This window comes from Oratosquilla oratoria, chromosome 16 (genome assembly GCF_046742065.1).
Source record: "Oratosquilla oratoria isolate Oo_2021 chromosome 16, ASM4674206v1, whole genome shotgun sequence".
Taxonomy (NCBI): Eukaryota; Metazoa; Arthropoda; class Malacostraca; order Stomatopoda; family Squillidae; genus Oratosquilla; species Oratosquilla oratoria.
Window position 1 is genome coordinate 59975974 of NC_134792.1, and position 17305 is coordinate 59993278.

Genomic DNA, 17305 nt, shown 5'->3' on the forward strand with positions numbered 1-17305 from the left:
AAATGGGCCGGGTAGTGAAAAAAGTAGAGGAAAGGGAGGTTTTTTGGATAGATTTAAATGAGTGAATAGAGGGTTTAGGGAGAAATGTCAGTGTAGTGTTATTGGGAGATCTCAATGCTAGGGTAGAAGATGAACCAATAGATGGAGTAGTTGGGAAGTGTGGAGTGCCAGGAAAAAATTGTGAAGAGTTGATGGTGATGTGTCTAGAGAGTTGATAATAACAAAAACAGTATTAGGAAGAAAGTCAAGCATAAGTAGACATGGGAGAGGGTGGTGGATGGAAGGGTGGTAGGGCTTTTATGGACTATGTAGTGATAACCAGGAAAAGAGTAGGAAAAATTTTGGATGTATATGTTCTCAGGGGACAGAGTGGTGGAATATCAACCAATTTTTTGGTGGAAGGTAAGTTGAGAATGGAGGATAGATGGAGAAAGAGGAAAAGTACAGAATGTAGGGAGGTGCTTAGAGTAAACTGCTTAAATGAAAAAGAAAAGGAGTACAAGAAGAAGCTGAGAGAAGAGTGGGAGGGAGTGAAGGATAGAGTAGAACTAGGAGTAGAGAGAGAATGGGGATATTTCAAGGAGGGAGTCTAGGTGTGTAAAGATGGTGTGGAACAAGGAGGATGGGAGTAAATAGAAGGAAAAGTAGTGAGAGGTGAAATGGTAAAGCAAAGAAGGTTGTAGAGAAGAAATGAGCATTCACAGATTAGTTGTGAAATAGGACAAGAGAATCATATGAGAGGTACAAGAAGAGAAGTAAAGAGTAAGATAAAAGAGCAGATGTGAAATAGGGGATGAATATGGCAAAAATTTGAAAGTAATAAAAATATATTTTGGGAGGAAATTAAGAGAGGAAGAGGAGACAATTCAGAGAAGAAAATGTAAAAGGTGCAGATGGAGAGATGGCAGTAAGAGGAAGATGGGCAGAGTATTTTAGGGAGTTGTTAAATGTGAAGGAGGGAAAGGTAGTTGCAGTGGGAGATGCTAAGAAAATGACAGTGATGAATGAGGAAATGAGGTGAAAACAGTTAAGATGATGAGAGCAGTTAAGGCACCTGGGTTAGATGGGTGTCATGTGGAGTGTAAAAAAGGGAGGTACAGTGATGGTGGAGTGGTTGGTGAGGTTGTTTAATGTTTGCCTAAAATAGAGTAGAATGTCAGAGGACTGAAGGAGTGCCTGTATAGTTCCACTTTACAAGGGAAAAGGGGACAAGTGTAAGTAGTAGTTTTAGAGGGATAAGTTTATTGAGTGTAGTTGGGAAAGCATGTGGAAGGGTTTTGATTGAGAGGAACAGAGGGAGTAATTGGTGATGAACAATATGGGTTTAAGAAAGGTAGGGGTTGTGTGGATCAGATTTTTGTGATAAAGCAGATATGTGAGAAGGCTTTAGGAAAAAGTAAGGATGTTTTTTGGGCCTTTATGGATTTGGAAAAGGTTCAAGGTAGAGTAGACAGGAAGGCACTGTTGGAGGTATTGCAGATATATGGGATAGAAGGAAAGCTGTTCAGAGCAGTCAAGAGTTTTTACAAGAGTAGTAGCCTGTGTTACAATTGGAAATGGAGAGTGTAAGTGGTTTGAGGTAAAGGTGAGACTTGGCCAGGAATGTGTCATGGCACTGTGACTGTTCAGTTTATACATAGAGTGTGTCATGTCACCATGATTGTTCAATTTATGCATGGATTGGGTGCTGCAAGAAAAAATGAAAGGGTAATGGGCCAGGGATTGGAGATGGTTAAAGAAAATGGAGAAAAGTGGGAGATATGTCAGTTTTTGTTTGGTGACAACATTGTGCTTGTAGTAGGGTCAGAGGAGGGATTAAGGGAGTTAGTGTCGGAGTTTGGGAAAGAAGGAAGTTGAAGGTAAATGTGGGTAAAAGTAAGGTGATGAGATGTACAAGGAGAGAGGATGGCAGTAAACTGGAAGTGAGTATTAAAGGAGAGAGGCTGGAGGAAGTGGATAGCTTCAAGTATTTTGGGGCGAATGTGGTGGGAAAAGGAGGATTAGAAATGGAGGTAGAATGTAGGTTGAGAGAAACAAGTAAATACCTTAGGGGATTTAAAAGTGTAAATGAGAAATATACATTTGTATGAAGTGGTGATTGTGCTGACAGCACTGTATGGTACAGAAACATGGAGTATAAGAAGGAGTTTAAATGTGTTTGATATGAAATGCCTGAGAAGGATGGTAGGGGCTGGATAAAGTGAGAAATGAGGAGGTCAGGACGAGAGCGATGGTGGGAAAGGAGTTGGGAGATAGGGTTGATGAAAGAGTATTGGGATGTTTTGAACACATGGAAAGACTGAGTGAAGATAGGTTAGTAATAGAATTGTGGAAGGCAGAGGTGGAGGGAGCAAACATGAGAGGCAACCTAGGATGAGATGGATGGATGAGGTAAAAAGAGCATTGGGAAAGAGGGAGGAAGGGAGAAGACAGAAGATAGGGGTGAGTGGATAATGGCTGTGTATGGATGATACTGTGATGCATGGAAAGGAGTGGGTGGGGGATGGGAGTTAGGAGTATGTATGAATGGTATTCTGACAGCCCCAAAGGATTTCTCCGTCTTCTCTTTTTCTACATGAGGGGATGGAGAGGTTGTGGTCGCCAATAAAATGAAGAAGCCTTGCTGTTGATGTGCTGTGTCTTGCTGCATTGCTTCTGACCCAGGGCAGTGGTCAAAATGCAGGAATGACCTGTCATCCAGGAGGAGCCAAGATAAGAGGGAGGAAGGGGTGGTGAATGGGAGTGAATTTATGCCCTTGACTTTGGCTACTTCCCTTGCATTTTTTTATCTATTTATTTTTCTTCTTCTTCCTCTTAGTCTTCATATATATTTTTCCACTTTCAAGTGGTAGGCATTTTGAAAGATGTCCCATTTTTCTATGTTATTCTTGTCCGATTTATTTTCAGTCTGATTCATAAAAAAAATTCCTTAATTTTGCCTTACTTAAGTTATCGTTGTTTCTTCACTCATGAAACTTACGTGGACATGAAAAACTACTTGTCCATTCCTATCGGACACAGGGATTCCAAGACTGAACTACATGGAAGAAGAGATAGAAAAAAAAAAAGGTCAGCAGTAGTATGGTCCAAACACAAAGTGAAAAATTAAACAGGATCAAGAGAATACAAGACCCTCTTATGGCTTTATAGATTGACCTCTCATTAATGGACTAAAACGGGGGTAACGGTGTCCGTTGATGTGAATAACCCATTGATTTGGAGTGGTTTTTGGGTGGCATAGTGATTGCACAGCACTAAACAACAGCACCAAAAACACAGCGAAAACACCGCAAACACAGCTAATTAACGTCCGTTAATGAGAGGTCAGTCTGTACTTCCTTTATTTAGGAATGTCCCCTTTGGGGCTACAGGTAGCAGGATTCCTAGTAGGCAAAAAAAAAAAAAAAAATCAGAGAAACGGTACAGGACTGACCCAGGGCAGTGGACAAGATGCAGGGATGACTTGTCATCCAGGAGGTGCCAAGATAAGAGGGAAGGAAGGGTGTGGAGGGGAGTGGAATATGTAGGGGATGGAATGGGTGGGAGTGATTTCTATGCCTTTGTTTTTTGGCTACCTCCCATGTAAGGGGGAAAAAGGCCTTTGGTATATATATGTAAGAGAATACAAAGAGCACTGATCAAAATTAATCCCAGACTCATAAAAAGTGAAACTAGAGGCACCAGATCTTCCATTATTGAATGATCAAAATGTGGCGACTTGATTGAGGTGTTCAGGTCAGTGAAGAGTATTAGATTAATTTGACCAAGGTGATATTTTGATTTGGAGTAGGAGGACACGGGGACAGATTAAAAAAGACTACATGTGTGAGGGATGTGAAAATAATACAATTTTCCATACAGATGTATATATTTCTGGAATAGCCTAGAATATGTCCCAGACTGGAACCATGCAAGAATTGAAAACAAGATATGATAATAATATAATAAGAGACAGGACCCCATGTGTGCAGCTTCTTTCCTATATACAACAATTAGGCAACTAAAATCACCTGCTTTATGTATGTGTGTGTGTATATATATATATATATATATATATATATGTATATATATATATGTATGTGTGTATATATATATATATGTATGTATATATATTTTGTCGGAAAATTTTCAAACAACGGTAGTAAATTCTGTTACTCTCATATATATATATATATTATATATATATATATATATATATATATATATATATATATATATATATATATATATATATATATATCATGGAGCAAATAATTTGGAATGGCGGTTTTTCAAATAATCAACCCGGCATATATATGTGTGTGTGTGCGCTACTCTTGCTTTCACTCCTATCTCCACTCCAGTTTACCAATTCAAAAACCTCTCGGATTAAAAAAAAAAAAAATCTTCTGCAGTTGTATGTCTTTCCACTCGCATCTAATCCTGTTATGCTAAACCTTTCACATTTTATAATGTATCAACTCTAATAGATAAGTGTATCCTTACAGCTGAAGTGAATCACCAATTATTAACCACATAGGATAATGAAATTAGGACTGCATTTGAAAAAAACAGATTGAAGTAAAATCAACTCCTCACCCAAGGAGGAATATATATATATATATATATATATATATATATATATATATATATATATATATATATATATATATATATATATATATATATATATATATATATATATCTTCACCCATATCCTCCATTATGATATTTGCTACACATTTTCCAGAATGATTTTTTTTATTAACTGAATACAGTTTTTCACTTATTGTGTGTTGTCCGTCTTTATGCTCCAGCCACTCTCCCATTTTCTTTTTCTAAATTGTTGGAAATGTGAACAATGAATGACCCTCGTCTTCTAAATTCGCTCGTGAATGGACTAGGAGGGAGGGAGGGGTCGCCATGTGAATGAAGCTGTGGGGGTAAACCAGCCTCGGCTCTCGGGCCCTGCTGTGGTGCTGTGACTCGCTGCATTGCCTCTGACCCGGGCAGTGGGCGGGGAACAGGGATGGCCCTTTCATCCACAAGGAGCTAAGAGAGTTGGGAAGAAAATGGGCTGAGGGTAGATGCATGCCCTAGCTGGCTACCTCCCCGATAAGGGGGAAAGCCTTTGGGTTTATAGATTATACATGTGAACATGAACCAATTTTAATTTATGTAATTTGTTTCTATCGCAACCCAATATAAGGATCCCCAGTAGACGACCATGAACCCCACGTATCCAAAACCGAGCAGGAACCTCGCGGCGCGAAGTGCACTGGCGTTCGAGATTTTCGGCATATGAAAGGAACGCCGAACTCTCGAAGAACATGACTTTTCATGGTTCCTCCACTTGGCGAAGACCTGGACAGGGGTCGAAGGGTCGTTCGTAGCGAGATGGACGGCAATGATGAGTGTGAGGTAGGTGATGCTGAAGATGAACCAAATGTCGATGTACTTGAGGTAGGAGGTGTTGGGGAGTTCGGTGAGAGTGTCCGAATACAACGAGATGAGAACCAGAAGAGTCGTCAGGCTCATCGTCCCACGGTCCTGGAAGTCTTCGGTTGTGATCATGAGCGTGCCGTAGCCAATGGCATGGAGCAGCGCCGTCGGGAAGTAGGTGGCGAAGAGGTGGTAGGTGGACCTCCTCCTCAGGACGAACGAGATCGAGAACCCATCTCCCGCGGCCTGGGAGAAGAGCTGGCAGCTCTCCACGACGTACTCCATCGGGTTATCAGAGAGGTCTTCGTCGATGTTGCTACTGTTGACGCTCAGTTCGAAGGTTCCTGGCGTCAGGTTGTCGAAAGTGATGGTCACGAGGCAGTGCTGGACGTCGTAAGGGTAGAAGGTGAGATCGAAGACGCAGTGGACGTAGTTCGAGAGCTCGAGTTCGTAGAGAACGGGGTTCTCCTCGCCACTGTAGCGAAGATCTGGAGGAGAACAGAGATCAAAACATGATAGACAGGGCGGAAGGCGAATCTGACCTAATTTATGAAAAGGACAGAAACCCCAGTGAATCACAATCCATAAACAATAGAGAAAAGGTCACATGATTAACACGCCAAGCCTCTACAGGTCACTTCACTTCGAGAAGAAACCCAACGACATGACGTCATGAAGATCAAATGCGTCAGTTGACAGATTCGACTTATACGCCGATCCTGAGAACCTACGGGTCTCCTGACCGCGTTAGAGGGGGTTTACAAAGTGATGTGTGAACGGGGTATTTGGGGTTTAACCAACGTGTTCGACAACCAAATACCCCGTTGACACATCACTTTGAACACGTGTCTGTCGAACCGCGTTCGACGAACCGTTAGACCGTATAAACCACCCTCTTAGATCGATGACTTCCGTCCCGAAGTGAACTTGTTCTTCTGCAGACTTCGTTTACTCTCGAGACCTACCTGGCGTGACGTGTGTTGGACGTCCCTGGCGTGCCACCAGGAGCTGCCCCCGCGGTGCTGTCCAGCCCTCAAGGCGTTCCTCGTTCGACACCTGTTACACAAGATTCATTCATGTATTAGAATAATATACAAGTGACATGGGACACCCAAACCTATTGAGAAGTGGTAAAGGACCGACTAGGACCATCCAATGAAAAATAGCCCTGTTCTTACCGCGATCATAAATACCAATATCAGATTTTTTTTTTAACAATACTCGTAAGTCCATGTCACACGAACCTACTGAGAAACAGTAAAGGAGCAGTTAGACATAGTCCATCAAAGAAAATCTTTATTGGCGTATTTTTACCAGTCTTTAGGGGTTTAGTTTCATCATGGTTACAGACTGATTAATTCCTTTCTCTGTCTTTTTATTCTTCTAATTTGTCCATGTTGATTCCCTGCAACACGTTCTATGAATCTGAATTCTTCGTTTCAGAAGAGAACGAATCTAAGGAGATCTGTTTTTTCCGTTTGTGACATTCAAAAAGAAGAATTGGGTGAATGAGATAAATTAAATCCGTAAAAACATGTGGTCGGGATGTCGAACAAGCAAAAATGTGCGTGCAATAAAGAGAATATGAAAATAATGTATAGACTAAAACGTTGACATGTTTATATGAAAGGTTCCGGTGGGGAAGGGGAGTGAGCCAGCGGGGGAAGTGATAAGATGCAATCTTCACATGATTTAAGACAAAGAGAAAGGAAAGCTTGCGGTGAAAAGGGTGAGGAGATTTCCTCTCCCATGTCCAGTCACCTCGCTAGGCACGGCTGTGGGAAATATGCCACGGGGTCGAAGAGGGATCAAGGTTGAGGTCAGGGAAAGAATATCAATAAACATGAGTATGACAATACTACGAAGAAAGCGTGTAGAAATTAAGGAACGTGACAAATCATGCAGTCAGAGCTGTGCGCGTTCCGCTTTAGTTTGGCAGCGGTTAGCGCTTCCAAACTATTGAAGCAATATAGGTGCCGGTATAGTATGTGGCCTTCGAAATTTTCCTTTGGTGTACTATATGGCCTACCGGACTTTTATTTCGGTATGAACCTGTCTCTTAAGCTTTAATAGTTTGGGAGCGGTAACCGCGGCCAAACTAAAGCGGAACGCTCCGAGAAACGCGCCATCTCTGACTGCAGTGCATATGGAACTGGTGTTGTCCAGTAACCTGATGTTATGTGTGAACACAAAGTTTAAAACGTGCAGGAGAAAAAGGTAATCTATTTAGGGCATTACCTGTATGCTGGGGAGCCACAGACTCTTCCTCGACTCGGTGTAAATTGAATTCAGTTTTGTGTTTTCCTTCAAGTTCCAGAAGTGAATCCTGGTCTCGAACCACTGCAGATGCAGACGGTACTTGACCCTCACCAGCTGATCTCGGATGTTCACTGAAGAAACCTACAACAAACAGGGAAACTGAAGTCAGTGGATAGGTCTTGTCCTCTCCTAAGATGCATGGAACAACCGGGATACCATGATTTGTCAAAGAATGAAATGACGGGTTACTCCGTAGCCATCTTCAGAAGACACCCTTTATCTTTCCTCACCCATAATAGAAGGTGCAACCCCATGGGCAGGCACACAGTTCCCAAACTGGGCCCAGAACTTAAGAGATCTAAATTCGAATGCTGTCGTCAACTTTGTAGACACTACAGGTTACTTAGAAAGGACTTATAAAGGGCACAGCTAAATAATACCGGCTTGAAAACAGGGGGTCTTCACCTTGTTTAGAGATGCGGCGACTGTGAGGATGAAGGGCAGCAGTGGTGGAGGCCGCTCATTGTTGTAAGTCGAAGGTATTCCGTCCTTGAGAACTCCACAGTCCGCCTCATCACTCCCGTCGGCGCAATCCAGTTGCTGTGAGCACCTACAGGAAGCCGGCAGGCAAGACCCGTCCCCACAGGTGAGCTCGTCCAAGGCACAGGTGCTGATGACCAAGGTGGCCGTAGAGCCCAGTTCGCGAGGCGTGGCATCAGTCCCGAAGCAAACGGACCGCGAGTCGTTCATAACCCAAGAATGTCTTCCAATAGGAAGAGTACGGTACGGGTACACGGCCAGGCTCTGGTTCGTGGGTTTGTGAAAAATATGCCAAGTCAAAGACTGGAGCTCGATTAACAGACCCATGGAGCCTTTGAACATCAGGATTCCGTGCGAGTCCGGGCGAGCGTAGAAGATCATGTAGCCTGTCTTGTAGGCCGGCTCGTTCTCGCACAACCCTCGAAGTAGGAAGACCCTATCAGGCAGAAGTCCTTCACAAACCGTGCAGGCATTGCTGTCCGGCAAAGCATCCAGCCATGTCCCGCCGTTGGTCATAATGACGCACTTGCTCGACCCGACCATGTAAGTGAGATCAGAAGATCCCCACGGGGAATATGAGAGCTTGCTGCCATCGTAGAGGTTGACCCAGTGGCTAATGCTCTCGTTAAAAAGGGCAGCCAGCCAAACCTGCATCTTCCCAGTTTCCACTGCATGACACTCGAAAGGTGACGAAGTAATGGCCGACCCCAGGGCGCTGTTCTCCAGATCGTTCTGGGGGATGGGCAAGGTCATGTTGAGGAGGGCACAGAACTGCCTGGCCGACTCCAGGTTGACTAACTTCGGGATCAGTATAGTCAGAGATGTCCCTCGTTCTTTGCACGGGTCGCTCGAAATGTTCACTACATCACCTTGAACATCCCAAGTGAAATCCTCCCATTCCAACAGAGGGTTTATGTCCTCTCCTTGACACTTCTCCAGAAGATTCACTTCGGTGAAGTTGAGCGCCTTGTCCCATAGTCTGAGCAAGGTGATGTCGCCGATGAAAGCCTGTGTTGCGGAGAATCCTCCACCCAAAGAGTCTTGGTCCTGACCCAGGACCAAGGACCCATTCATGAGTAATTTATCGCCAGCTCCCTCGAAGCGGTTCACTTCCTTCCCGTCGACATAAAGAAAGAGTAAAGACGTTTTTTCGGTGTCGTTGAAGAAGGCGACTTCGCGCACCAGACACAGATGATGCCACTTGTTCAATATCACCTCAAAGTCGACGTAGAAGTGATATACTTCCTGGTAGTAGACCCAGATGGCTTGCCAGAACACGTCTGCAAATTATAAGGACCGTGAAAACACGAATATTCCATAAATTGAAAGATGAACTGAGCAAAGCAGGTTAAGAGTTTCTGTGCAGAGGGAAACAGGAATGTCGGTAGCTGCTGATTAAATCTATCAGAAATTTGTACAAAAAAATTAAGAAAGAGAAGATTTATTATTATTATTATTGTTGTTGTTATTATTATTATTATCATCATTATTATTGTTGTAGTTGTTGTTGTTGTTAATAATAATGATGATAATTAATAATATTGTTTAAAATTTCTTCCCACAGTGATAATAAACCCGTTCACCAAATTCTAGAAAACGGCGACAGTAATTATATTGTGAGAAATGCAACATTTACATTGCAGTAATAAAAAATGGCAAAACAGATTGAAGCTATTTGAATAAAATTAGACCACACATTTGATACACTCATAGACATGTATTTTTGCAAAATATCGGTATGTAGAAGTCTTAGGTGGCGACATACTAGGCTAGCATGCAACTTACTATTGTTACTTCATTTAAGTAGAAACAACTTCGGTTACAATATCCTAGACTTCCGTAAGAACATCTTAGTAATGTGTCTAATTTTCGATAGGTTTAACTTCTCATAATTCGTCCTTCAGCTTTTCACTATATGACGCAAGAGTAATTTCACATTTGTAAATTTGAAAAACAAATCGTAACCGAAGTCGTTTCTACTCAAACGAAGTAGTAAAGGCAAGTCGTTTGCTAGCGAGAAATACTAAGTAGGCAACACAGAACATCTAGTAGTGTATCAGGTTCTTTTGTGAGGATGCAAAAGAATGTTTCAGTTCGGTGTGTTACCTAAATGATCAGCGAGAAATTATGCCTGAATGTTGTTTTGTACTGCCGAAGAAAAGGGAATTGTACGCAGGCCAAAAGATCCCGAACACTCACTGATAAGTATTGTGTTGTCTTGTTCGTCGCCTGTCGCATAGCTGAGCAGAGCTGGTGTAGTTGAGAACATATTTGCTCTGAACCAGAGACAGATACTGAACTCATCTAAGGTGGTGGGTGAAACCGAACTGCAGGACGCAGCGCTTTCGATGACGTCATGTCGCGCGGAATTCAAGTTATCAGAATCTGACCTCCATGCAGCGACGCTGTCCATCACATGAAGAGAATTTGATTCCAGGTCAACAAGAGCTTCGGCGAAGGAAACCACAGCACCAGGATCCTTTGTCAAAGCCAGTTGGGTCTTCTCCCCCCCTGTGGCAGCGTTCAGAGGACTCAGTAGACAAGACAAACGAGGAACCCAGAGGAAGGTGTTTTCATCCTTGGGTTCAGAGGATCGAAGTCTGTACACAGTGGAAGGCAACGCCCACGCTGAAAATACAAAATTTTATAATTCAGACGGTGTAAGGTAATCAAGAGTTAATGTTATATTTTAATATTAGACATTTTAGTTGAATACATTCGCACAACATACAGTGAGTATATGCATCGAGATGAAATCCTAATTATCTTAACTATATATAATAAAAAAAAAGTCCCTCTTAAGCTTAATGAAATTATTTGTCGTTGGCCAGGACAAAATATTTAAAGGCTACACGAGGGATCCACGAGGTAATGAAGACTGAAAACAGATCTGACTTGATCATGGTCCAGTTACTATAGTCTGTGCGTTTCAAGAAGTCCGTTTAGGATTTGACATAAGTCGTGATTTACTACCAGCCATTATGCCAAATCAATCAAAGTGTATGCCTCTCTCATTTTCAATCTGTGTGATGTTTATGTATTTTTCTATTTTATATATAGTAAAGGAAGCTTGTAGTACAATGAGGATGTTTTTTAAAGATTATAACAACGATCTGAATAAATTCTGTGACATGTGGCAACAGCGTTTTAAATTGTTCTCCCCCGTGTTGCCAACGCCGGGGTGTCATAGATGAAAGAGGTGGGATGTACTGGGTAATCGTTTTTATAATCTTAAAAGAATATACAACCATTGCACTATAAAGCTTCATTTACTTATATACAGAAGATGAAAAAATAAGATAGCACATAGACGGAAAAATAAGAGAGAGAAAGACATGTGCCAAGGTTGATTTGCACAACGTCGCATTCCACAGCCTCAACGGACTCATGAAATAAATAATTATGATAAGATAAACAAGTATTTTATTATTTATTTTTATTTGTTCGTTTATTCATTTTATTTGTTTATATGACAATTTCTTTATTTATTCAACTATCTATATTTATCTATATATTCATTTATTTGTCTGTTTTCATTACAATTTTACCTATAATCCTCAAACCACAAAACCAAGTGGCTAAGCACGGTACGTCCCTCGCTCTTTCCCTCTTAAATAATCCGTGCCACCTCCGCTTTCCTAACATCACAACCACCTCACTCCTCACCCCCGCTCCTTTTTATACCCCTCTCATGTAAACAGGTCGTCCCTTTAGTCTACAGGTCGCCTCCTTAGTCTACAGGTCGCCCATCTAGACTGCAGGTCACCCCTTTTGTCTTCTACAGATTGCTCCTTTTGTCTACAGGTCGCCTCTTTAGCTTAAAGGTCGCCCCTTTAGCCTACAGATCGCTCCTTTAGTCTACAGGTCGCCCTTTTATTCTACAGATCGCTTCCTTAGTCTACAGGTCGCCCATCTAGCCTGCAGGTCACCCCTTTTGTCTTCTACAGGTTGCCCCTTTTGTCTACAGGTCGCCCTTTTAGCCTAAATGTCGCCCCTTTAGCCTAAAGGTCGCTCCTTTAGTCTACAGATCGCCCCTTTAGCCTAAAGGTCGCTCCTTTAGTCTACAGATCGCCCCTTTAGTCTACATGTCGCCCTTTTAGTCTACAGGTCGCTCTTTTTGTCTGCAGATCGCTCCCTTTAGTCTACAGGTCGCCCCATTAGTCTACAGGTCGCCCCATTTTGTCTATGGGTTACCCCCTTTAGCCTACAGGTCGCCCCTTTAGCCTACAGGTCACCCCTTTAGTCTACAGGTCGCCCCTTTAGCCTACAGGCCGGCCCCCTTTAGTCTACAGGTCGTCCCTTAAGTCTACAGGTCGCCCTCTTTAGTCTACAGGTCGCCCCTTTTGTCTACGGCAGTGGTTCTTAACCCCTGGGTCGCGACCCAAATTTGGGTCGCCAAGCCATTTTATTGGGTCGCTAAGGGTTTGCAGAAAATAATTATTTTCCCACTACAAATATATTATAATTATATACTGTAATAATTAAAATACATGATGCCTAGTTTTAGGATTCTAAGCAGACCATGATTAAATAAAGACTCCAAAGCAGAAAATTTAATTTATTTTAATCATATTACTTATAAAGACAATTCATATATCTATGTAGGCTTGGGTCGCGATGCTTGATTTGTGCCAAATTTTGGGTCGCTGCCAAAAAAGGTTAAGAACCACTGGTCTACGGGTTACCCCGTTTAGTCTACAAGTCGCCCCTTTAGCCTACAGGTCACCCCTTTAGTCTACAGGTCGCCCTTTTAGCCTATAGGCCGGCCCCCTTTAGTCTATAGGTCGCCCCTTTAATCTACAGGTAGCACCTTTAGTCTAAAGGTTGCTCCTTTAACCTACAGGTCACCCCCTTAGTCTACGGGTCGCCCCTTTTAGCCTACAGGTCGCCCCCTTTAGTCTACAGGTCGCCCCTTTAGTCTATAGGTCGCCCAATTAGCCTATAGGCAGCTCCCTTTAGACTACAGGTCGCTCCCTTTAGTCTACAGGTCGTCCCTTTAGCCTACAGGTCACCCCTTTAGTCTACAGGTCACCTCTTTAGTCCACAGGTCGCCCCTTTAGCCTGCAGGTCACCCCTTTAGTCTACAGGTTGCCCCTTTAGTCCACAGGTCACCCCTTTAGCTTACAGGTCACCCATTTAGTCTACAGGTCGCCCCTTTAGTCTACGGTTCGCCTTTTTTTTTTTTTTTTTTTAGATCGCCCCTTTATTCTACGGGTCACCTTTTTAATCTAAAGGTCGGCCCTTTAGTCTACAGATCACTCCTTTAGTCTACAGGTCGCCCCCTTTAGCCTACAGATCGCCCCTTTAGTCTATAGGTCACCCCTTTAGTCTTTAGGTCGCCGTTTTAGTGCGAGGGTGTCAATGAGTCAATGAAGAATGTGTAGATTCTATGCATTTTCACTGTCACCTTCAGACGTTACTGCTTGTACGACATCCTGGCCACGTCGCAATCAGAATCATACTGGTATCGCGTTCGCTCAGTTGTGGGTTCGAATCCCGCACTCCTTTCCGATTTCCAGCAATGACTGTTACCTGAGCCACCAGTCTCTCAAAGCGCACGATATAGCAAATGTGACGGTTTCGGTGGCAGCTACTCAGCGCCTCCTGGCGTAGGCTCCTGACCTCCTTTCTGATGACGAGGAGACCATCTCAGATCGTCCTATTCTACTCAATATTCCAGTCAGAAAACAACAACAATAACAACAACGGTGGACAAATAATAAACGAAAGAATTCGTCAACAAGTAAGTCAACGAGATTAAGAAAACAACAACAACAACAGCAATAAAGAATTCCACAAAACAAGAAAAGCAACGACCCAACTCGCCTTGTGTCGTCGTCATATGCAAAATCGTCACGAAGTAGACGACTGATCTCATCTTGCTCTCGTCACGTCCTCGTAAGAAATCTTCTCACTTGTTTCATAACTATGGAGACTTTCTTCCTCTTTTTTAATGTTTTTCCAATGGATGTTTTATTTTTATTTATCTAATTTTTGTCAGTCTTTTATGTAAGTTTCAAAGTATGATGCTTAGATTTGGTGTTGATGCGAATATTCTAGAGTTGCCATACCGCATTCAACCACAGTATGAAGACTAATTTTGATTTTATTGATCTATTTGTATTTATTTATTTATTTTTTGATAGATGCCTCATGAAGGATTCTCGTATGTTTCTTTTTTTTTCCAAACACTTTTTCAAATCAAAATGCTCTTATAACCGCAAAAAGTCTAAACTGATTTTGAATTCTGCCCCTCACTCCTCGCCGTGGAAGAGCAGAAGCTCTATTGAAAACCGTTTGACATTGCCTACCTTGGCTACGTCTTCAAGTACCCCTCTCCTCCTCCTCCTCCTTCCTCCATCGTTGTTGTGCTTTCCTTCGCACGGTAGCCCTGTCATCTCAGTCACAATGATTATTGGACAGGTATTGACGCTGCTTCGAGCTATGGCCGTTAGTTATTCTCCATTTCTTACCTTGACGGTGAGGTCTTCCGCGTCGCCGTCTCCCGTAATGGCGTCCAGGGATTCTGTTGGTGATGACATGTCTTTACCATCGAACGATTTTTGGCTTCCTAAAGGCGTTGTGGCTTTTGTGGAGGGAGCAAATTGGCCCGCCATTAGCGTCGCTTCGATTGTAGGCAAAGGAATTTGATGTTCGCGTTTGACAATGATAGAATGTGTGTATGTAAATATATCTGCCTACCCGAGTGTACCTACTGCCTATTCGGTCGTCTCTCTCTAACACACACACACACACACACGCACACGCACACTGTATGTATGTTGTAGTATTGTAGCTCATATTTGTACCACGCCAACCACACGACTTTAATTTGACATACGTATTACGAAAGCTTTGAGGTATTGTCGTTTGTGCAATGGCGTTCGTATGGGAACTCAGAAATTCGATTCTGGAGGTTGGTGTTTTCTTATTCATAGATTTTTGGATAAAAAGAAAAAGAAAAAAAATATATGACAATGAAGAACTGTGAAACTATAAACGTAGTAACTTTTATTATGAGTGTGTCCACGAGTAGACATGGCTGTTTTGGAATCGATGAGAGAAATTACGAAAACCGAAATTAATGTAATTGAGTGAATTTCGGTTTTAAATTTCTTTTATCCCAAATATCAATCTAAACACTAATAAAGATAACCTAATTTCTAGGGAAAGTAAGAATTTTCAACTATACATGAGCAAGTTTTTTTTTTTTTTTTTTTTTTTTTTTTTTTTTTTTTTTTTTTTATATAACTTTTCGGTCTCGACTCGAGTTCTGGATTTTCATATGAAATAAATTCCATTTCTCACGACCAAAAATTTCCCGGTGAACAGCAAATAATGTAAGAATTACAACATGAAGCAACCAATAAAACATGAAATATATAATCCCTTTTCTTTTTTCAGAAAAAAATTGACTTTGAACACGTGACTTTATGATAATCAGTTGCATAAACAGAGAAACTGCATGCTACGATAGATATTCTGAATTAGGTAAGACTTGAACCAGTTTCATTTACTAACCCTCTTGTTACCGATATACCACTTTGATAAATTATATATATATATATATATATATATATATATATATATATATATATATATATATATATTGTGTGTGTTTTTATTTTTCATTCATTGATATCCGATTGTTATCTGATTACATGTTTATATGAATACTAATCTATGTAATCTATTCATTTATTTATCTATCCGTCTATTTTTTCGAGTTTTGAATTTGTTCTTTTGGAGTTGACAATCGTGGTTTTTTTTTTAATAGTTTTCATTAGTGTAATGTTCTATTGCGTACGCGTAATCGAAACTGACCATAAATCTTCCACTAACAAGGTTGTACCAACAAGATAAATGAGATAACTGAAGAGAGAAAATAAAATAATAAAATATAATAGTAATAATAATAAGATAGTAATAATAATAATAATAATAACAACAATAATAATAAAAATAATAATAATAATAACAACAATAATAATAAAAATAATTATAATAATAATAATAATAATAATAATAATAGTAAAATTATAATGATAAAGTAGGAAAGGGACGAAGGAATTCAATCTAGTCATGATTATTCAGCGAGAAGTCACAGTGCCATTTGTTGACTTGCCAAATGATTAAAAAACAAATAAATTCTCGTTCGAAAAATGTTGGAAAGTCCAACTGGGGAGGGAGGGCATCCAATCAGGTCATCTGAGGAACATAATTTGATAAATTTGGTCGATTTATATTTAAATCGAAGAAATTTTTATTCTATGTTTCATCTGTGTTTACATATGCAAAATATCTTATATTATATTCTTATATTTGAATCCTTGGGGGATACAACCAAAGCACTGTCCCCGAGACCTGTAAAGCCATTGTTACACTAGTCAATGGAATAGTTGGATTCCAACAATTCAGTTGGATTTTGTCCAAGGTTGGAGGATTTGGGTTGGAGTCCAAGCTTAGGCTTCCCCTGGCCCAACTTGCCACAGGACCTACACTTCACAGGTGCCCCAAGAACATGGCATTTTCATAATTATTCTTACTCTCACCAGATAATGGGGCCTACCATCTAGACATCTAAAGTATCTTTTGCATGGTTTTGTATCTAACCTAGGCTTATAATTGAGAGTCAGTCAAATGATGTTATCAGCATTGTTTGCATCAGCCAAATTGATGAGTTTTCGACGAAGAAGATGAAAAAGAAAAAATAGAAATGAAAAAGAAAATATAAATAGAAAAGAAGAAAAAGAAAAAGTAAAGATAAAATAAAAGAAAGTAAATGAAAAAGAAAAATAATATAGAAATAAAATAATATTATCAATAATAATAAGAAAAAAGTAGAAAAGGAAAAAGGAAAAAGAAAAAAAAGAGGAGGAAGAAGCAGAAAATAATGACGGAGAAAAAGAGCTGTGAGGAGGGAAAATACGATGATAATGATGATGAAGAAGAAGAATGGGGAGAAGAAGAGGGGGGAGGGAAAAGATGAAGAAGAAGAAGATGATGATGAAGAAGAAGAATATCGAACTCCACTTCGAAGGGAATCGAAGTCTTTCGAGAACTGATGGAACATATATGATCCCTG

General features: G+C 41.0%; 1 protein-coding gene across 1 annotated transcript; it reads right to left on the reverse strand.

Annotated features, from left to right (window-relative positions):
• Positions 1-4818: 4818 nt before the first annotated feature.
• Positions 4819-11041, reverse strand: LOC143034060 (uncharacterized). The gene is made up of 5 exons (XM_076199958.1): positions 10420-11041; positions 8146-9500; positions 7660-7821; positions 6387-6477; positions 4819-5909 (listed from the first exon to the last, which is right to left on the reverse strand). The coding sequence occupies exons 1-5, from the start codon at positions 10631-10633 to the stop codon at positions 5149-5151; spliced, it is 2583 nt and encodes an 860-aa protein (XP_076056073.1). The 5' UTR covers positions 10634-11041; the 3' UTR covers positions 4819-5148.
• Between the last annotated feature and the right edge of the window lie 6264 nt (positions 11042-17305).

What these genes read in the sequence shown, in the direction of transcription:
- LOC143034060 (XM_076199958.1), bottom strand. Translation starts at nt 10,633, where the DNA reads ATGGACAGCGTCGCTGCATGGAGGTCAGATTCTGATAACTTGAATTCC. An exon ending in AGACAACACAATACTTATCA is followed by an intron (nt 9,501 to 10,419) that starts GTGAGTGTTCGG and finishes TATAATTTGCAG; the next exon opens with ACGTGTTCTGGCAAGCCATC. An exon ending in TCCAACACACGTCACGCCAG is followed by an intron (nt 5,910 to 6,386) that starts GTAGGTCTCGAG and finishes GTTCTCCTCCAG; the next exon opens with ATCTTCGCTACAGTGGCGAG.